This window comes from Lissotriton vulgaris, chromosome 6 (assembly GCF_964263255.1).
Source record: "Lissotriton vulgaris chromosome 6, aLisVul1.2, whole genome shotgun sequence".
In the NCBI taxonomy this organism is placed as follows: Eukaryota; Metazoa; Chordata; class Amphibia; order Caudata; family Salamandridae; genus Lissotriton; species Lissotriton vulgaris.
In genome coordinates this window covers 1,317,930,206-1,317,945,429 of record NC_141694.1, presented here as the reverse complement: position 1 = coordinate 1,317,945,429, position 15,224 = coordinate 1,317,930,206, and the positions used below count along the sequence as shown (strand labels likewise).

Below are 15,224 nucleotides of genomic sequence, written 5' to 3'. Positions count from 1 at the left end.
TAGACCTCCTGGGAAAAAGGAAGTAGCACTTTTTTATTGGCATATTATAGAGGATGAAGAGAGGGATCTCAACTTACCGGAAAAGCTCTGGGGCGCGGAGGGGGAAGCAGATATGGAGGACACATGGGAGGAATCTTTTCTCCTCCTTTATAAAATTATCAAGCCCGCATGGTTGCGGCGTAACCATCTTTATACACTTCATAGAGCATATTATTCTCCTAAACGCCTGTCAAAGTTTCAACCAGGGAAGTGCTGTCCCAAATGCTCTCTTCCAGCTGCCTCAGACCTCCACATGTTTTGGGACTGCCCGAACATCGCTACTTTCTGGAACGAAGTCAGAGCAACACTTGAATCTATTCTGGGTTTATCCATCCGGTGCTCATGGCTGCTGATCATTTTTGGAACCAACGATAACATCAAGGGACTAGAAAGAGAATTCCTGTTTTATGCCATTTTATTGGCAAGAAGGGAGATCTGCAAAAACTGGATAAGCATAAACCCCCCAACACACGCAGAGTGGCTGTCTTCATTATATGTAATATCAAAGCAGGACTTATCCAGAACATGTAGCCCCCGATCGGTGAGATTTTGGGATTATTTGGTCAATTGGAAAAGGGACAGTTAGTCAACCCGGGGTTTTTTTTTTTTTTTTTTTTTTCCCCCGGGTCCGATGATTAGGCCCAAAATCTCCTTGTCCAAAGGGAGGCACAGTATAGATTTTGGACAACTGGTCAAATAGACCTGAAGGGAGAGGGTACGTCCAAGCTCTGCGGGTGACACCGAGACGGTCTCTCTGTACACTGGGAGTTCACTGATGGGCTTCGTGGTGTTGAGTAGCGAGCCGCCCCGATGGATATATGGTCAGGAGCACAATTGGACCGAGCCAAGGGCTAATGAGGACAAAAAAAAAAAAAAAAAAAAAAAAAAAAAATATATATTTGATTGATTGACTAGCAGGTAATTAAAACAACAATCTGGTGCATTTTTTGGTGGAATCAATTCAAAGAATTTCTTCAATTTCAATTTCCTAATGAACCACAATAAATGAACTTGAAAACCCAAAACTGTGCCTATCAACAAACATTTAGATAGATTAAACACTAAGTTAACTTCCTGTTCATTTTTTGTCTTGCTTGGAGTCTGGTTTTCCTACCTTTCCCGCTTCATTCTACCTCCACCCGTCTTATTTACTCAGGATAAGACTTCTTCTCAAGATCTTTTGTTATTATTACTGCTGTTCTTTCTGCCTTTTGCCTCATTCGCAGCTAGTCTAAATAAGGAGATTTAGAAATAGTAAGGGAGACATTGTTTGATGGTTCACGGTCGTTGCGCTCACAGCACTACTCAAGGAGATTTCTGAAGTGCTTCTAGATACTGCTAAATTTGATTAGGTATTTATTGACATTACATCGTATTTTTTTGCATACGAGTAAATGAGTCCTATACAGTAATAACGAATATCACATTCTAGTTTGGACTGTTTCTTATTCCTCATCATGTCTTGGTATTTATCCAAAATACCATCTATAATTTCATCGTTTTCATTGGGAGATCATTACATTTGAGATCGATCTTCCATTCCTTTTTTTAAATAGTTTTTTCACTATGAAGCCTAGTGATGTTACTTCAGCTTGTTTAATAAGCAAGTCAATTAAATCAAAGGAAGTGTTTTTTAGTTTCTGATGACATTTCTTCTACCATATCTTCTGCAGAAGGAACAATTTACACCTAGGCATCTCAGATTTAATCTTGATCTAGATATTGTTTCAAAGTCTGGGCTTCCCACCATTTGGAACTTTTCTTAATTGTAAGTATATGCAATTGTAAAAACTGCTGTTTTAAACTCTTCCGTATTGTTGCCGTATCAACACAATCATTCCCTTTCTTCACTTTGTTAAACAGGGAGTTCGCTAGAAGTTATATTTTACTCAAGTGCTTGGACATAGTTGGCTTTGAGTGTCAAGTTAGACACTGTAAAGTCCCATAATCTGGTCTGTCTGAAGTTGTCTCACTGAAAAGTATCAAATAAACCAGAGTTCCTGGGTTTAACTGAGCCTCTTATGATGGAAAAATGTTGGTGAAATGAACTCCCTCAGTCTATTAATGATGAAGAAACCCTTCTCAAACTTAGGAAAATGTTAAAGATGTCGCCTTTCTACTATAATATACTGTAACCTCTTAGGTGTCAGGTTTCCTTTTTTATTGTAGAGCCCTTATCACCAAGAAACGTTTGGATTGTATGTTGGTGCTTGATAAATCTTTAGATAGATATTATGTATAATTGAACCTGTCCTGTTTGGCAATGACTAAATCCATTAAAATGACTGTTACTTCAATTATGAACTATCCATTTGATGCTTCTTAAAAGGATTAATCTTCAATTAGAACACTGGAATGTTGAATGCTCCACTGAAGACAATGGAGTACCTCCGGGCTTATAATGGCTGGTATAAGCTTTTTGCCCCAACATTCCAATGTGTGTCTTTCTGTTTTTTCCTTTTTTAAATTTAGAACATTCTACCCTCAGTGGGTGGAATGATCTAATAGACGTATAGCCCTCCTGCCTTGGGCTACACCAGTTGTTAAAAGTCCTCATCCTCATTTTAGTCCCTTCCCTGCAGCTCAGGCCTATAATGCAGGTTTAAGGCCTTCAACAACGGGTACAGCCCTCAGCAGCAGGCTATAATGCTATATTCTTCGTGGAAATGGAATGCATTAAATTGAAATGGTTTGAAGAAAAGTCTCTTTTTGAAGGAAAGTGAAGACACATCCCTTGCCCAGAGCTACATGACTATCCCCCACATTTAATTTCTCACCCATCCTGGATATAACTGGTGCTCATTAAGCCAACACACATTAAAAGAAGAAATTATTTTAGACCATGAGGGGAAAAAAGCTAGGTTATCATAAAGTAAGTTATAAGTAAAGAAATCAGAAGAGGGAGCACCAAACTGCATTCTTGGCCATGCAAGGCCTATAATGGGTTTCAAAAACAAGATCCATTGGAACATCCATGTAATAAATCAGACCTAACCTACCGAAATGCAAGCTATGGCTGAAATTGGGTATCACTTAGCTCAAACTTGACCGGAAGGTATCAGGGCGCTTTACATGAGCACCAGTTGCATTGAAGACGAGCAAATTAAATTTGTTAGGCACAGGGAGATTAAGTGATTTGCCCAAAATCACAAGATGTCGAGCATCCCTGCAGAGACTCAAACCCGGTTCCCCAGCTTAGAAGATGACCGCTCTAGCCGTTAGGCCACACTCTCCCACCGAATGATAAGCTGGAATTCCATTAACCCAAATTGGTGAAATGTATGTACAACTAAGTTATTCACAGCCAAAACACATTTCTATGTCAGCGTAGGCTGTTATTTCTTCACATTATTTATACCAGCTGCATAAAAAAGTTATTCAAGCAGAAAACGAACAATCAAAAACTTCATTTTCCATGAATCAATCAATCAATCAATCATGGGCATTTATAGAGCGCACTACCTACCCGTAGGGTCTCGAGGCGCTATGGGGGGGGGGGGTGGGGGGGGGGGGGTGCCGCTACTGCTCGAACAGCCAGGTCTTGAGCTTCTTCCTGAAGGAAAGGTGGTCTTGGGTCAGGCGCAGATCGGCAGGGAGGGAGTTCCAGGTCTTGGCGGCCAGGTAGGAGAAGGACCTTCCTCCTGTGGTGGCTCTGCGGATGCGTGGGACGGCGGCGAGGGCGTGTCTGGCGGATCGGAGGTGGCGTTTGGGAGCGTAGAAGTTGATTCGGTTGTTGAGGTAGCTCGGGCCTTGGTCGTGGAGAGCTTTGTGTGCGTGGGTAAGGAGGCGGAAGGTGATTCTCTTGTTGACCGGGAGCCAATGCAGGTCTCTTAGATGTCCGGAGATGTGGCTGTGTCGTGGGATGTCGAGGATGAGTCTGGCTGAGGCGTTCTGGATGCGCTGGAGTCTCTTCTGGATCTTGGCGGTGGTTCCGGCGAAGAGTGCGTTGCCGTAGTCCAGTCGGCTGGTGACGAGGGCCTGGGTGACGGTCTTCCTGGTCTCTGTGGGGATCCACCAGAAGATCTTACGAAGCATGCGCAGGATGTTGAAGCACGACGAGGAGACGGCGTTGACTTGCCTGGTCATGGAGAGAGAGGAGTCCAAGAAGAAACCCAGGTTGCGTGCGTGGTCCGTCGTTTTGGGTGCGGTGCCCAGGGCGGGGGGCCACCAGGAGTCGTCCCAGGCGGAGGGCGAGGAGCCCAGGATGAGGACCTCCGTCTTATCTGTGTTCAGCTTCATGCGGCTCGTCGTCATCCACTCGGCTACCTCTCTCATCCCTTCGTGCAGGTTGGCTCTGGCGGTGGTGGGGTCGTTGGTCAGGGAGAGGATCAGCTGGGTGTCGTCGGCGTAGGAGATTATGTTGAGGTTGTGTTGGCGTGCGATGGCCGCGAGGGGGCTCATGTAGACGTTGAAGAGAGTCGGGCTCAGTGAGGATCCTTGAGGGACGCCGCAGATGACTTTGGTGGCCTCTGACTTGTACGGTGGTAGGCGGACTCTTTGTGTTCTTCCGTCGAGAAAGGAGACGATCCATTCCAGCGCCTTCTCCTGGATTCCGACGTTGCTGAGGCGCTGCACTAGGGTGCGGTGGCAGACCGTGTCGAAGGCTGCGGAGGGGTCTAGGAGGATGAGGGCCGCTGTTTCCCCGTTGTCCATCAGGGCTCGGATGTCGTCGGTGGCGGCGATGAGGGCGGTCTCGGTGCTGTGGTTGGCACGGAATCCGGACTGTGATGGGTCGAGGGCTCCATTCGTCTCGAGGAAGGTGGCCAGCTGTTTGTTGACGGTCTTCTCGATGACTTTGGGTGGAAACGGGAGTAGCGAGATGGGGCGGTAATTCTTGAGTTCGGTGGGGTCTGCTGTACGTTTCTTCAGTAGAGCGCTGAGTTCGGCGTGCTTCCAGCTCTCGGGGAAGGTGGCGGTGTTGAATGAGGTGTTGATGATGTCCCGCAGGTGGGGTGCGATGACAGTGTCGGCTTTGTTGAAGACGTGGTGGGGGCAGGGGTCGGTTGGAGATCCGGAGTGGACGGAGTTCATCGTGTGGACGGTGTCTTCGGTGTTGACCGGGGTCCAGGCGCGGAGGGTGGTGGTGGGTGGAGGTCCTGCGGTCGTGGCGTGCGTTGGTTGAGCGCTGAAGCTGTCGTGTATGTCCGCGATCTTGTTCTGGAAGTAGGAAGCGAGGGAGTTGCAGAGGTCTTGCGAAGGGGTGATGTCGTTGTTTCCGGCGTTGGGGTTGGAGAGCTCTTTCACGATGTTGAAGAGTTCCTTGCAGTTGTGTGCGTTGTTGTCCAGTCGGTTCTTGAAAGCAGTTTTCTTTGCGATGCGGATCAGTTGGTGGTGTTTCCGGGTGGCGAGCTTGAGGGTGGTCCTGTTGTCCGGCGTGGGTTCCCTTCTCCAGGCTTTCTCGAGGGCTCGGCAGTTCTTCTTGGAGCTCTTGAGTTCGTCGGTGAACCATGGGGCTCTCTTACTGCCGGGTCTGCTGGGCGGGGTCCTCAGTGGGGCGAGTTCGTCCGCGCAGTTGCTGATCCACTTCGTGAGGTTGTCGGCGGCCTGGCTGGGGTTCGCTGAGCTGGCAGGAGGGTGCTGGCTCAGGGAGGTGGCGAGCTGGTCTGCTGTGATCTTGTTCCAACTTCTTCGGGCAACCTGTTGCTGGTGGTGGTGGGTCGTCGTTCTTCTGAAGGTGAAGTGGATGCATCTGTGATCTGTCCAGTGGAGTTCTGTGGCGTGGCTGAAGGCGATGTCTCTGCTGGATGAGAAGATGGCGTCGAGTGTGTGTCACCAGCTGCTTGAGTCCCAGGTTGGCGAGGTTGTCGAGCAGGGTGCTGGTGTTGCAGTCGTTGTTGTTCTCCAGGTGGAAGTTGAAGTCCCCCAGGAGGATGTAGTCAGCGAAGGGGAGGGCGTGCGGGCTGACGAAGTCGGCGATGTCCTCGCTGAATTGAGTGAGTGGTCCCGGAGGTCGGTAGATCAGGGTGCCTCTGAGGGTGGTCTTCGGGTCGGTGTGGATCTGGAAGTGCAGGTGTTCGGCGGAGGGTGGGGTGTTGTCGGTGCTGGTCGTGATGCGGATGGTGTTCTTGTGGATGATGGCGATGCCTCCTCCCACCTGGTTGGCGTTGCGGTCCTTCCGGGTGATCTTGTATCCTTCTGGGATGGCGATGGCGATGTCGGGCGCTGAGGAGGCGTTCATCCAGGTCTCCGTGATGAAGGCGACGTCAGGGGCTGTGGTGTCGAGGAGGTTCCAGAGTTCGATGGCGTGTCTGTGGACAGAGCGGGTGTTGAGCAGGATGCACTTGAGGTGGTTGCTGCTGGTGTTCGGTTTGGCAGGTGCTGGTGTCGGGCGGGTCCGGATGCAGGTGAACTTGCAGTTGTTGCAGCTGAAGGGTCCGTGGGTGCGTCGTGGGGTGGCTCTGCAGCATCCCGGGACTCGGCCGGTGTTGAGTGCGGTGAGGGTGGCGGCGGTGTACGTCAGGCGGGTCGGTCGGGGTCCTCGAGGGCCAGGGGTCCTGGCACTGGGCGCGGTCCAGGCGCGGACGGGCGTAGACGGGCTTACCTTTGGCGATAGGAAAAAACCAGAAGAAACAGTTTGTCAATCTGCAATCAGCACTGACTCACTACGAACGCTCCTTTTCCCTCTTTCTTCGCTGCTCCAGCAACCTCTACTTTAGTGCCTTTCCTCAATGTGATGTAATCATGTTTTAGGCCTTATTTGAATGATAGTATTGGCTTTCTCTACTTTTAAAAGCTGTTCTGCATGCTTATTTTGCTGCCACTTTACTAATTAACCTGTTCTTTTCAGCGCGGCGCAGGAACTTCTATTGCTTCTCCATGGCTGCTTATGGTGCCAATTTCAGTCAGGCTCAATGGCGTCATGCGGTCAGCTGACCAAAAGTGGGCCGCCCATCAACTATTGGTCGCGCTCTGCACGTTCTAGTCCCCCGCGACTGGGGTATCAATTTTACGACTCTTCTTCTACTGGTGAAACTATACCAGCTGCATTCCTCTATGGGGGGCTGACTGCGATTTAAACCTCAATCCGAGGGAAGAACCTTCTGGCCCTTACGCCCATTTAACTCCAGGGCAGCCCAACACGCTGACAGACTCTAAACGCAAACGTGCAGTTGACCCTGGGGTCAATTTAGACGCTTTTGCTCGCCTGCAAGCCTTCATAGATTCCCAACTCCCCTGCCCTGAGTTCCCAATTCCCAGTACTTCAAGGGGTCCCTTCTTTTCTCCCCCTCCTTGGAGTACCTTGGATGGGGAGGATTCCCCTAATGACACATGTGGAAAGGACGAAAGCGAACCAACTATGCCCTTCTAGGTAGCCCTCTTCTCTGATGGGAGAATCCAAACCGGTAGATCCCCCCCACCACACCCCCCTTGCCTGGATCCCAGATTCAGATATGCTGGACCCTGATGTCTTACTACACCAGCATTTTACAGAGTGGTCTACAGCGCCAAAGGTAGCCTCTTATGTGGCGGATTGTCTGCGGAAACCATTGAACAAAGCAGTCCACAGACGTCTTCAGGCTGAGTGCCCTTCCCCTCTTGGAGGCTAAAGTCACCCTAACTTCTGACATTGATGCCAGGAGGGCCACCTTCTAGGTCAAATTCGTAGGAGATTCTAAAAAGGGGACAGACCACTCCTGGTGATCATGTCAGGATAAGTTATTAGATATAGCAAGGACCCTATCCAAGATCCTAGGCATGGTCGAAGACGCTAAGGCATCAGCATTCTGCTCTCCTGAGGCTTTATAGGGATAGGCTCAGCGAGCTATAATCTTTTTCGGAAATGCTATTTCTGCAATTTCTACAGAAAGGTGCAGATCCTTGTTAATAAAAATAGACCCAAAACTGCTGGAATTGGCGACAACTGAGGCATAACTCATTGCACTAGGGGGCACCTTGGAAAATCCACTGGGGAAATTTGTAAATACATTTAACTCTTTACATAAGCCCAAACCTCAATTAAGAGGATTTTTACCCCACATAGTTTTGCTGAAGCCGGTGGTGGAAGGGGGCGATTGATTGGCCGTGGCCTCCAGCAAGTCTCCCCCAGAGGTTCCCCTCGGGGATCAGACTTGTGGGCAGATTCTCAAACTTTTTTCACAAATGGGAGGTTCTTACATCAGACGCCTGGGTACTTCAAACAGTGAGGGGTTTCCAAATAGAATTCTAAGTTCCCCCATTTCAACTGCAGAGAACATAAGATTTTCCATCTTCAACGGGGTCTCACCTATTCTCGGTCAGTTACCCTCTCGGAGAAGGCCAAAGAGGAAATTCATTGGTGGATTTCCCATATGGAAGCCTGGACTGGAAATGCCATCTTTGGTTCTCAACCAGATCCGATTATACAACCAGACTCCAGCGGCTCGAGTTGGAAAGCTCACTGCGGGGAGTTCTCCACAGGAGGGAAATGGTTTTCTGCAGAACAATCTCCACATATAACTTTTCTGGAGCTGAATGAGAGTTTCTTTCCAGTGAAATGCTGGATCAAAGACAAAGCCTAATGCTGTGTTCTCAAGATGGACAATGCAGCGGCAGTCCGCTACATCAATCACCTCGGAAGAGGAAAATCGAAGTCCCTTTCCGATTTAGTCCGAAGCTTTTAGTCCTATTACCTGGACAATCAGATTTCAGGCAAGGCAGAACATCTGCTGGGGAAATCCAAACAGGTAGAAGATTGGCACTAATGGCATTGGCAAGATGTCAGTCTCTGGAAGTTGCACTCTTGGGTGTTCCAGGAGAAAAATTCTAATTGGGGTACTTTCACATTGAAAGGTTGCCTCTCGCCTGGATAACCAACTGGACAGGTAATACAGCTGGAGGCCAGATCCCAATGCAGTGGCGACAGAAGCGTTTCTACAAGACAGGAGCAAAGAGAAAGGGTATGCATTTCCACCATTCTCCAAGATCATGAGGTTCTCCACCCAACTTCAGAGGCAACAGGCGGATCTGGTGGTAATCACGCTGATTTGGAGATCTCAAGTCTGGTTTCCAGTTCTGATGCAACTTTCTTGGCACTTTCCAATCAGTCTACCTCTATTTCCAGATCTCCTCCGATATCTCTGGGGGAACGTTCAACACTTGGTTCTGGAAGGCTCTCTCTATCTCATGGCATGGAGGATTACTGGGAATGCTGGAAAGACTAGGTATTTCACAAGAAGCTGCGTTGGTGTTTGACAAAGCCTGGGCGGATAGTACTACCAATAGATGGTTTCTTCAACAACAACTAGATCCTGTGGAGACAGAAGTTGTCTATATTTTGAATTTCCTTGTCTCTTTGGACTAGGAAGGTTTGCCACTTAGGTCCATAATTATTTTTCGGTCTGCCATTTTTGCAGGTCATTTTCTGATGGCTGGGCACCTTATGGGGGACATCCTATAGTATGTAAATTCCTTAGGGGCATTAAAATGTCTCTTTTTTCTGAACCCAGGTACTCTACACTACGGGATGTGAATAACGTTTTGTGCCTTTTCAAATCATGACATTCAAACAACTATGTGTCACGAAAGCAGATGTTGGTGAAATTAGCTACCTTATTTGGCCTGCTATTTTGTTGCAGAGTCTCAGATGTGAGAGCAATAGACATAACAGGTAGCTTATTTACTCCTCATGGAGTGACCTTTCATATTTCGAGAAAAACAAAATGTAATTCAAAAATTGTTTCATATCCTATGTTTCCAAGTGTTCCAAAGTTGAATGTTTGTCAAAGCAATTAAAGCTTATGAAACTATGACAGAGGAACTCCATCCATGGGGGAAAGACAGTTACTCATTGCTCTCACGAAACCTCATAGAGCAGTTTCCTTTCCTACTATTGCCAGGTGGGTCAGTTGGGCCTTGCAGGAGGCTGGCAGTGACATTTCATTGTTCAGAGCTCACTTCATGAGAGGGGCCATTGCCTCTAAAGCCTTTTCTATAGGAGTCCGCTTACAAGATATTCTTATCGGGGTAGACTGGTCCTCTGATTCTACATGTAAGAGATTTTACTTTCAACCAGTCTGAAACCTGGTATCACTCGTTGTGGAAAATCTTTAAACCAGCCTAATCCTTGCCTCTGGTCCGGACATAGAAAGAAAAGATTTCCTAGCTATCGTAACAGAAAGTTTCATTTCTATTAAGAACACGGTGGTGGCAATTAGCCCACCCTAAAATCTCTTTTCTACCTACCTAAAATAAGGGGATTATTAAATTATAGGCTACTTAAAGAATAGTACACAAGTTACATGTAAAAACTGGATAGCTTTAATGCTCAACTGCGCCTTGCTGTACTAGGACTGTAACAATTGTCTTTGTTTGCTTCTGAATTGTGCCTCATCTCATCAGAACACATCCTTTTCAGGGGACGGAAATGTATGTTGTTGCTATTTTTTCTCAGGAATGGACGCCAATAAACAATATTAAACCTCAAAACAATCGTCTGTGGCCGCAGGAAGAATGAAAGAGGGAGAAGGAGCATCTGCAGAGATATTTGAAGGGCAGTGCTGACTGTGGATTGGACAAACTCCTTCTTCTGGATTTCCCAATGGTTCATGGGAAATGAAGGCTTTTAATTGTTTGTTTTCTGTTTGTGTGACGTTTAATTCTCGCCCTCGTCTTTTATAGAATTAAAACTTCCTGTTATGATAGCTAGACATTTTTCATTTAATAGTACAACTACTGAAGAAACAAGAATTTGCAATTCAATAGGTCTTGCATTTGCGAGAGTTTGAGCTATTTTTGTTGTAAATGACATTGCCTTTTATTTATGTTTTGGTTTTTGAAACAAATAAAAGTCATTGTCATTTACAATGCCAATAGGTCAAACTCACGTAAATGCGAGACCTATTGCATTGCAAATGCTTGTTGTTACCGAAAAGCCCTTTCTACAGCGCATACTGGCTCTTTTAACGTTCCTCACAAAAACAAACAAGTACAGGTAAAGCACGAGATGGCTTTGTGTTACTAAAAGCACAATGCTCCAGCACTAGAATTCTAATCAAAATAGTGGCAGAACTTAAATCCTAATGGCAGGAGTCAGGAGGCCTCACAAGGAACATATTAACCTGTAATGATGTGCTAGAATCTGTTGGAGCAATGTGGTTAAAGACCAGTGTGCACAATGATGAGAGGCATGTGAGTCTAGGACAGTGTCTCCTGTGAATGAGCAGTGCGGACCTTGAATAACAGTCTCTTAATCATGCAGTTTTGCCATCTGCACTAGTCCTGTTATCATCAGCGCTATTCTTATTGTTGTCATCTGCACGAGTCTCGTTGTCATCGGCACTAGTCTCATTGTTATCAGCGCTATTTTTGTTGTCGTCATTAGTGTTGTCATCAGCGCTATTATCACTGTTCTCGTTAGCACTAGTCCCACTGTTATCATCAGAGCTATAGTCATTGTTATTATCAGTGCTATTCCCATTGTTGTCATGAGCACTAGTCCTATTGTTATCATCAGAGCTATTTTCATTGTTATCATCACCACTAGTCCCGTTGTTATTATCAGGGATATTCTGATTGTTGTCATGGGCACTCGTCCCATGGTTATCAGTGCTATTCTCATTGATGTCATGAGCAATAGTCCCATTGTTATCATCAGTGCTATTCTCATTGTTGGCATCGGCACTAGTCCCATTGTTATCATCAGTACTATTCTCATTGTTGGCACCAGCACTAGTCCCATTGGTATCATCAGTGCTATTTTCATTGTTGCCATCGGCACAAGTCCCATTGGTATCATTAGCGCTATTCTCATTGTTGTCATGGTCACTAGTCCCATGGTTATCAAAGCTATTCTCATTGTTGGCATCAAAGCTAGTCCCATTGTTATCATCAGTGCTATTCTCATTGTTGGCATTGGCATTAGTCCCATTGTTATCATCAGTGCTAATCTCATTGTTGTCATGGGCACTAGTCCCATGGTTATCAGTGCTATTCTCATTGCTGTCATGAGCAATAGTCCCATTGTTATCATCAGTGCTATTCTCATTGTTGGCATCGGCGCTATTCTCATTGTTGGCATCGGCACTGGTCCCATTGTTATCATCAGTGCTATTCTCATTGTTGGCATCAGCACTAGTCCCATTGTTATCATCAGTGCTATTCTCATTTTTGGCATCGGCCCTAGTCCCATTGTTATCATCAGTGCTATTCTCATTGTTGGCATCGGAACTAGTCCCATTGTTATCATCAGTACTAATCTCATTGTTGGCATCTGCACTAGTCCCATTGGTATCATCAGTGCTATTCTCATTGTTGGCATTGGTGCTAGTCCCATTGTTATCATCAGTGCTATTCTCATTGTTGGAATCGGGACTAGTCCCATTGTTATCATCAGTGCTATCCTCATTGTTGTCAGGAGCACTAGTTCCATTGATATCATCAACCCTATTCTCATTGTTGGCATCGGCACTAGTCCCATTGTTATCATCACTGCTATTCTCATTGTTGGCATCAGCACTAGTTCCATTGTTATCATCAGCGCTATTCTCATTGTTCGCATCAGCACTAGTACCATTGGGATCATCAGCGATATTCTCATTGTTATCATGGGCACTAGTCCCATTGGTATTATCAGTGCTATTCTCATTGTTGGCATCAGCACTAGTCCCATTCGCATCATCAGTGCTATTCTCATTGTTGGCATCGGCACTAGTCTTATTGGTATTATCAGTGCTATTCTCATTGATGGCATCGGCACTAGTCCCACGGTTATCAGTGCTATTCTCATTGTTGGCATCAGCACTAGTCCCATTGTTATCATCAGTGCTATTCTCGTTGTTGGCATCAGCACTTGTCCCATTGTTATCATCAGTGCTATTCCCATTGTTGGAATGGGCACTAGTCCCATGGTTATCAATGCTATTCTCATTGCTGTCATGAGCAATAGTCCCATTGTTGCCATCAGTGCTATTCTAATTGTTGGCATCGGCACTAGTCCCATTGTTATCATCAAGGCTATTCTCATTGTTGGCATCAGCACTAGTATCATTGTTATCTTCAGTGCTATTCTCATTGTTGGCATAGGCACTAGTCTCATTGTTGGCATCAGCACTAGTACCATTGTTATCATCAGTGCTATTCTCATTGTTGGCATTGGCACTAGTCTCATTGGTATCATCAGTGCTATTCTCATTGTTGGCATCGATGATTGTTCCATTGTTATCATCAGTGCTATTCTCATTGTTGGCATCAGCACTAGTCCCATTGTTATCATCAGTGCTATTCTCATTGTTGGTATCGGCACAAGTTCCATTGTTATCATCAGTGCTATTCTCATTGTTGGCATCAGCACTAGTACTATTGTTATCTTCAGTGCTATTCCCATTGTTGGCATCAGCACTATTCTCATTGTTGGCATCCGCACTAGTCCCATTGTTATCATCAGTGCTATTCTCATTGCTCGCTCGGCACTAGAACCATTGTTATCATCAGTGCTATTCTCATTGCTGTCATGAGCAATAGTCCCATTGTTATCAGTGCTATTCTCATTGTTGTCATGGGCACTAGTCCCATTGTTATCATCAAAGCTATTCTCATTGTTGGCATCAGAACTAGTCCCATTGGTATCATTAGTGATATTCTCATTGTTGACATCAGCACTAGCCCAATTGTTATGATCAGTGCTATTCTCATTGTTGGCATTGGCACTAGTCCCATTGGTATAATCAGCGCTATTCTCATTGTAGTCAGGAGCACTAATCCCATTGTGTCATCAGCGCTATTCTCATTGTTGTCAGGAGCACTAATCCCATTGGTATCATCAGCGCTATTCTCATTGTTGGCATCGGCACTAATCCCATTGGTAACATCAGCGCTATTCTCATTGTTGGCAATGGCACTAGTCTCATTGTTATCATCAGGGCTATTCTCATTGTTGGCATGCGCACAAGTCCCTTTGGTATCATCAGCGCTATTCTCATTGTTGGCATCAGTGCTATTCTCATTGTTGGCATCGGCACTAGTCCCATTGTTATCATCAGTGCTATTCTCATTGTTGTCATCAGCACTAGTCCCATTGCTGTCATCATGGTTACTCCCATTAACTTAGAAAAGGTCTTTAAACCATTGAAATGAGGTGCCTCTTGCGGTTTCTGTTGTCTTTCTGCAGATTTTGAAAAGCCCTTGTTGTTGACTTTACGTAAAGAGCAGATCTGCCTTCCGAAGAATCGGACACAGTGTGGGTATCTGCTACAGGTGACTCTGGAAGGAAGCCTGGCGCTGACCAAAGCAACCTCCATGGGTGACCATGTATATGCTACGAATGTTGTCTGCTGTGAAGCTTAACGATTTCACTGTCTGCCAACCACATAAAAAATAGGTTAACATCGTTATCCTGGGAGGTGTGAAAGTGGCGCTGAACAAAATACGGCTTCTTTTATTTAGTTGCTTCCCTGAGTAATGGATCTAAAAAAAAGAACAAGTCCACGAGTGGTGTGCGGGCCACTGCGAGCCATGTGGTTTCAATTATTGCGCCTGTGTCTGGGCACGATAATTAAAACCACATGACGACCGGTGTGCGTAATAGACACCAATAGGCCATGGGCGGAGCAATGCGCCCGCCTTTGGTCTATTGTATGCTCTCTTGGTAAAAAACACGCATGCAAATCCCAATAGCGCGCCACAAAAGGAAAAGCACATGCTTGTGAGTGTGGCGTTCCTAGGTCAGTTTCTGAAACCCCATTTTTATCTACTAAATGTCTCGTGCTGCGCACTGCAACGCTAGGTGCGAGACCTAAAAAACACGGGCAGCATCGTATGCATACCGAAGACTGAACAGATCTAATAGAAACAAATTCAATAAGATGAACCCCTTAGCTGCTGAGGCTTTTCCACTTGGAGTACAAAACCCTTCTTTTGATGATTCGGTCACTACGCACTTAGGACTTCATAAATGATTTATATAAAAGGTATCAATGCCAAATCTGCAACAGGATTCCGTGTTTGTGTGCACATGATGGAATTTAGTACATCCTAGAATTTCGGTGTGCCAGTGCTATCGAGTGAATCCGAGGGCATGTTGAAAAATGTTTTTTGTATAGAACACTGGCTTACATTTGTACAAAAATGGAGAGGACTCCAATTGGTAATGCCAAATGTTCTGCTATTTTTTATTACCACACCTCTAATAAAAACAATAAACCTCTTACGTGGGTGAGTCTACGCCCCACAACAGAAAAAGCCCCAAAACGTGACGTGAAGACATCACTTTC

General features: G+C 45.9%; 2 protein-coding genes across 6 annotated transcripts in view; one reads left to right on the top strand and one right to left on the bottom strand.

Annotated features, from left to right (window-relative positions):
- STXBP5 (syntaxin binding protein 5) overlaps positions 1–15,224 on the bottom strand; it is a 1,242,391-nt gene that overhangs the window by 204,341 nt on the left and 1,022,826 nt on the right. The gene's annotated exons all lie outside the window — the stretch shown is intronic.
- On the top strand, positions 10,601–13,469 carry LOC147708834 (uncharacterized). The gene is made up of 2 exons (XM_086925141.1): positions 10,601–11,847; positions 11,897–13,469. The coding sequence occupies exon 2, from the start codon at positions 11,916–11,918 to the stop codon at positions 13,467–13,469; it is 1,554 nt and encodes a 517-aa protein (XP_086781267.1). The 5' UTR covers positions 10,601–11,847; positions 11,897–11,915.

What these genes read in the sequence shown, in the direction of transcription:
- LOC147708834 (XM_086925141.1), top strand. Translation starts at nt 11,916, where the DNA reads ATGGGCACTAGTCCCATGGTTATCAGTGCTATTCTCATTGCTGTCATG.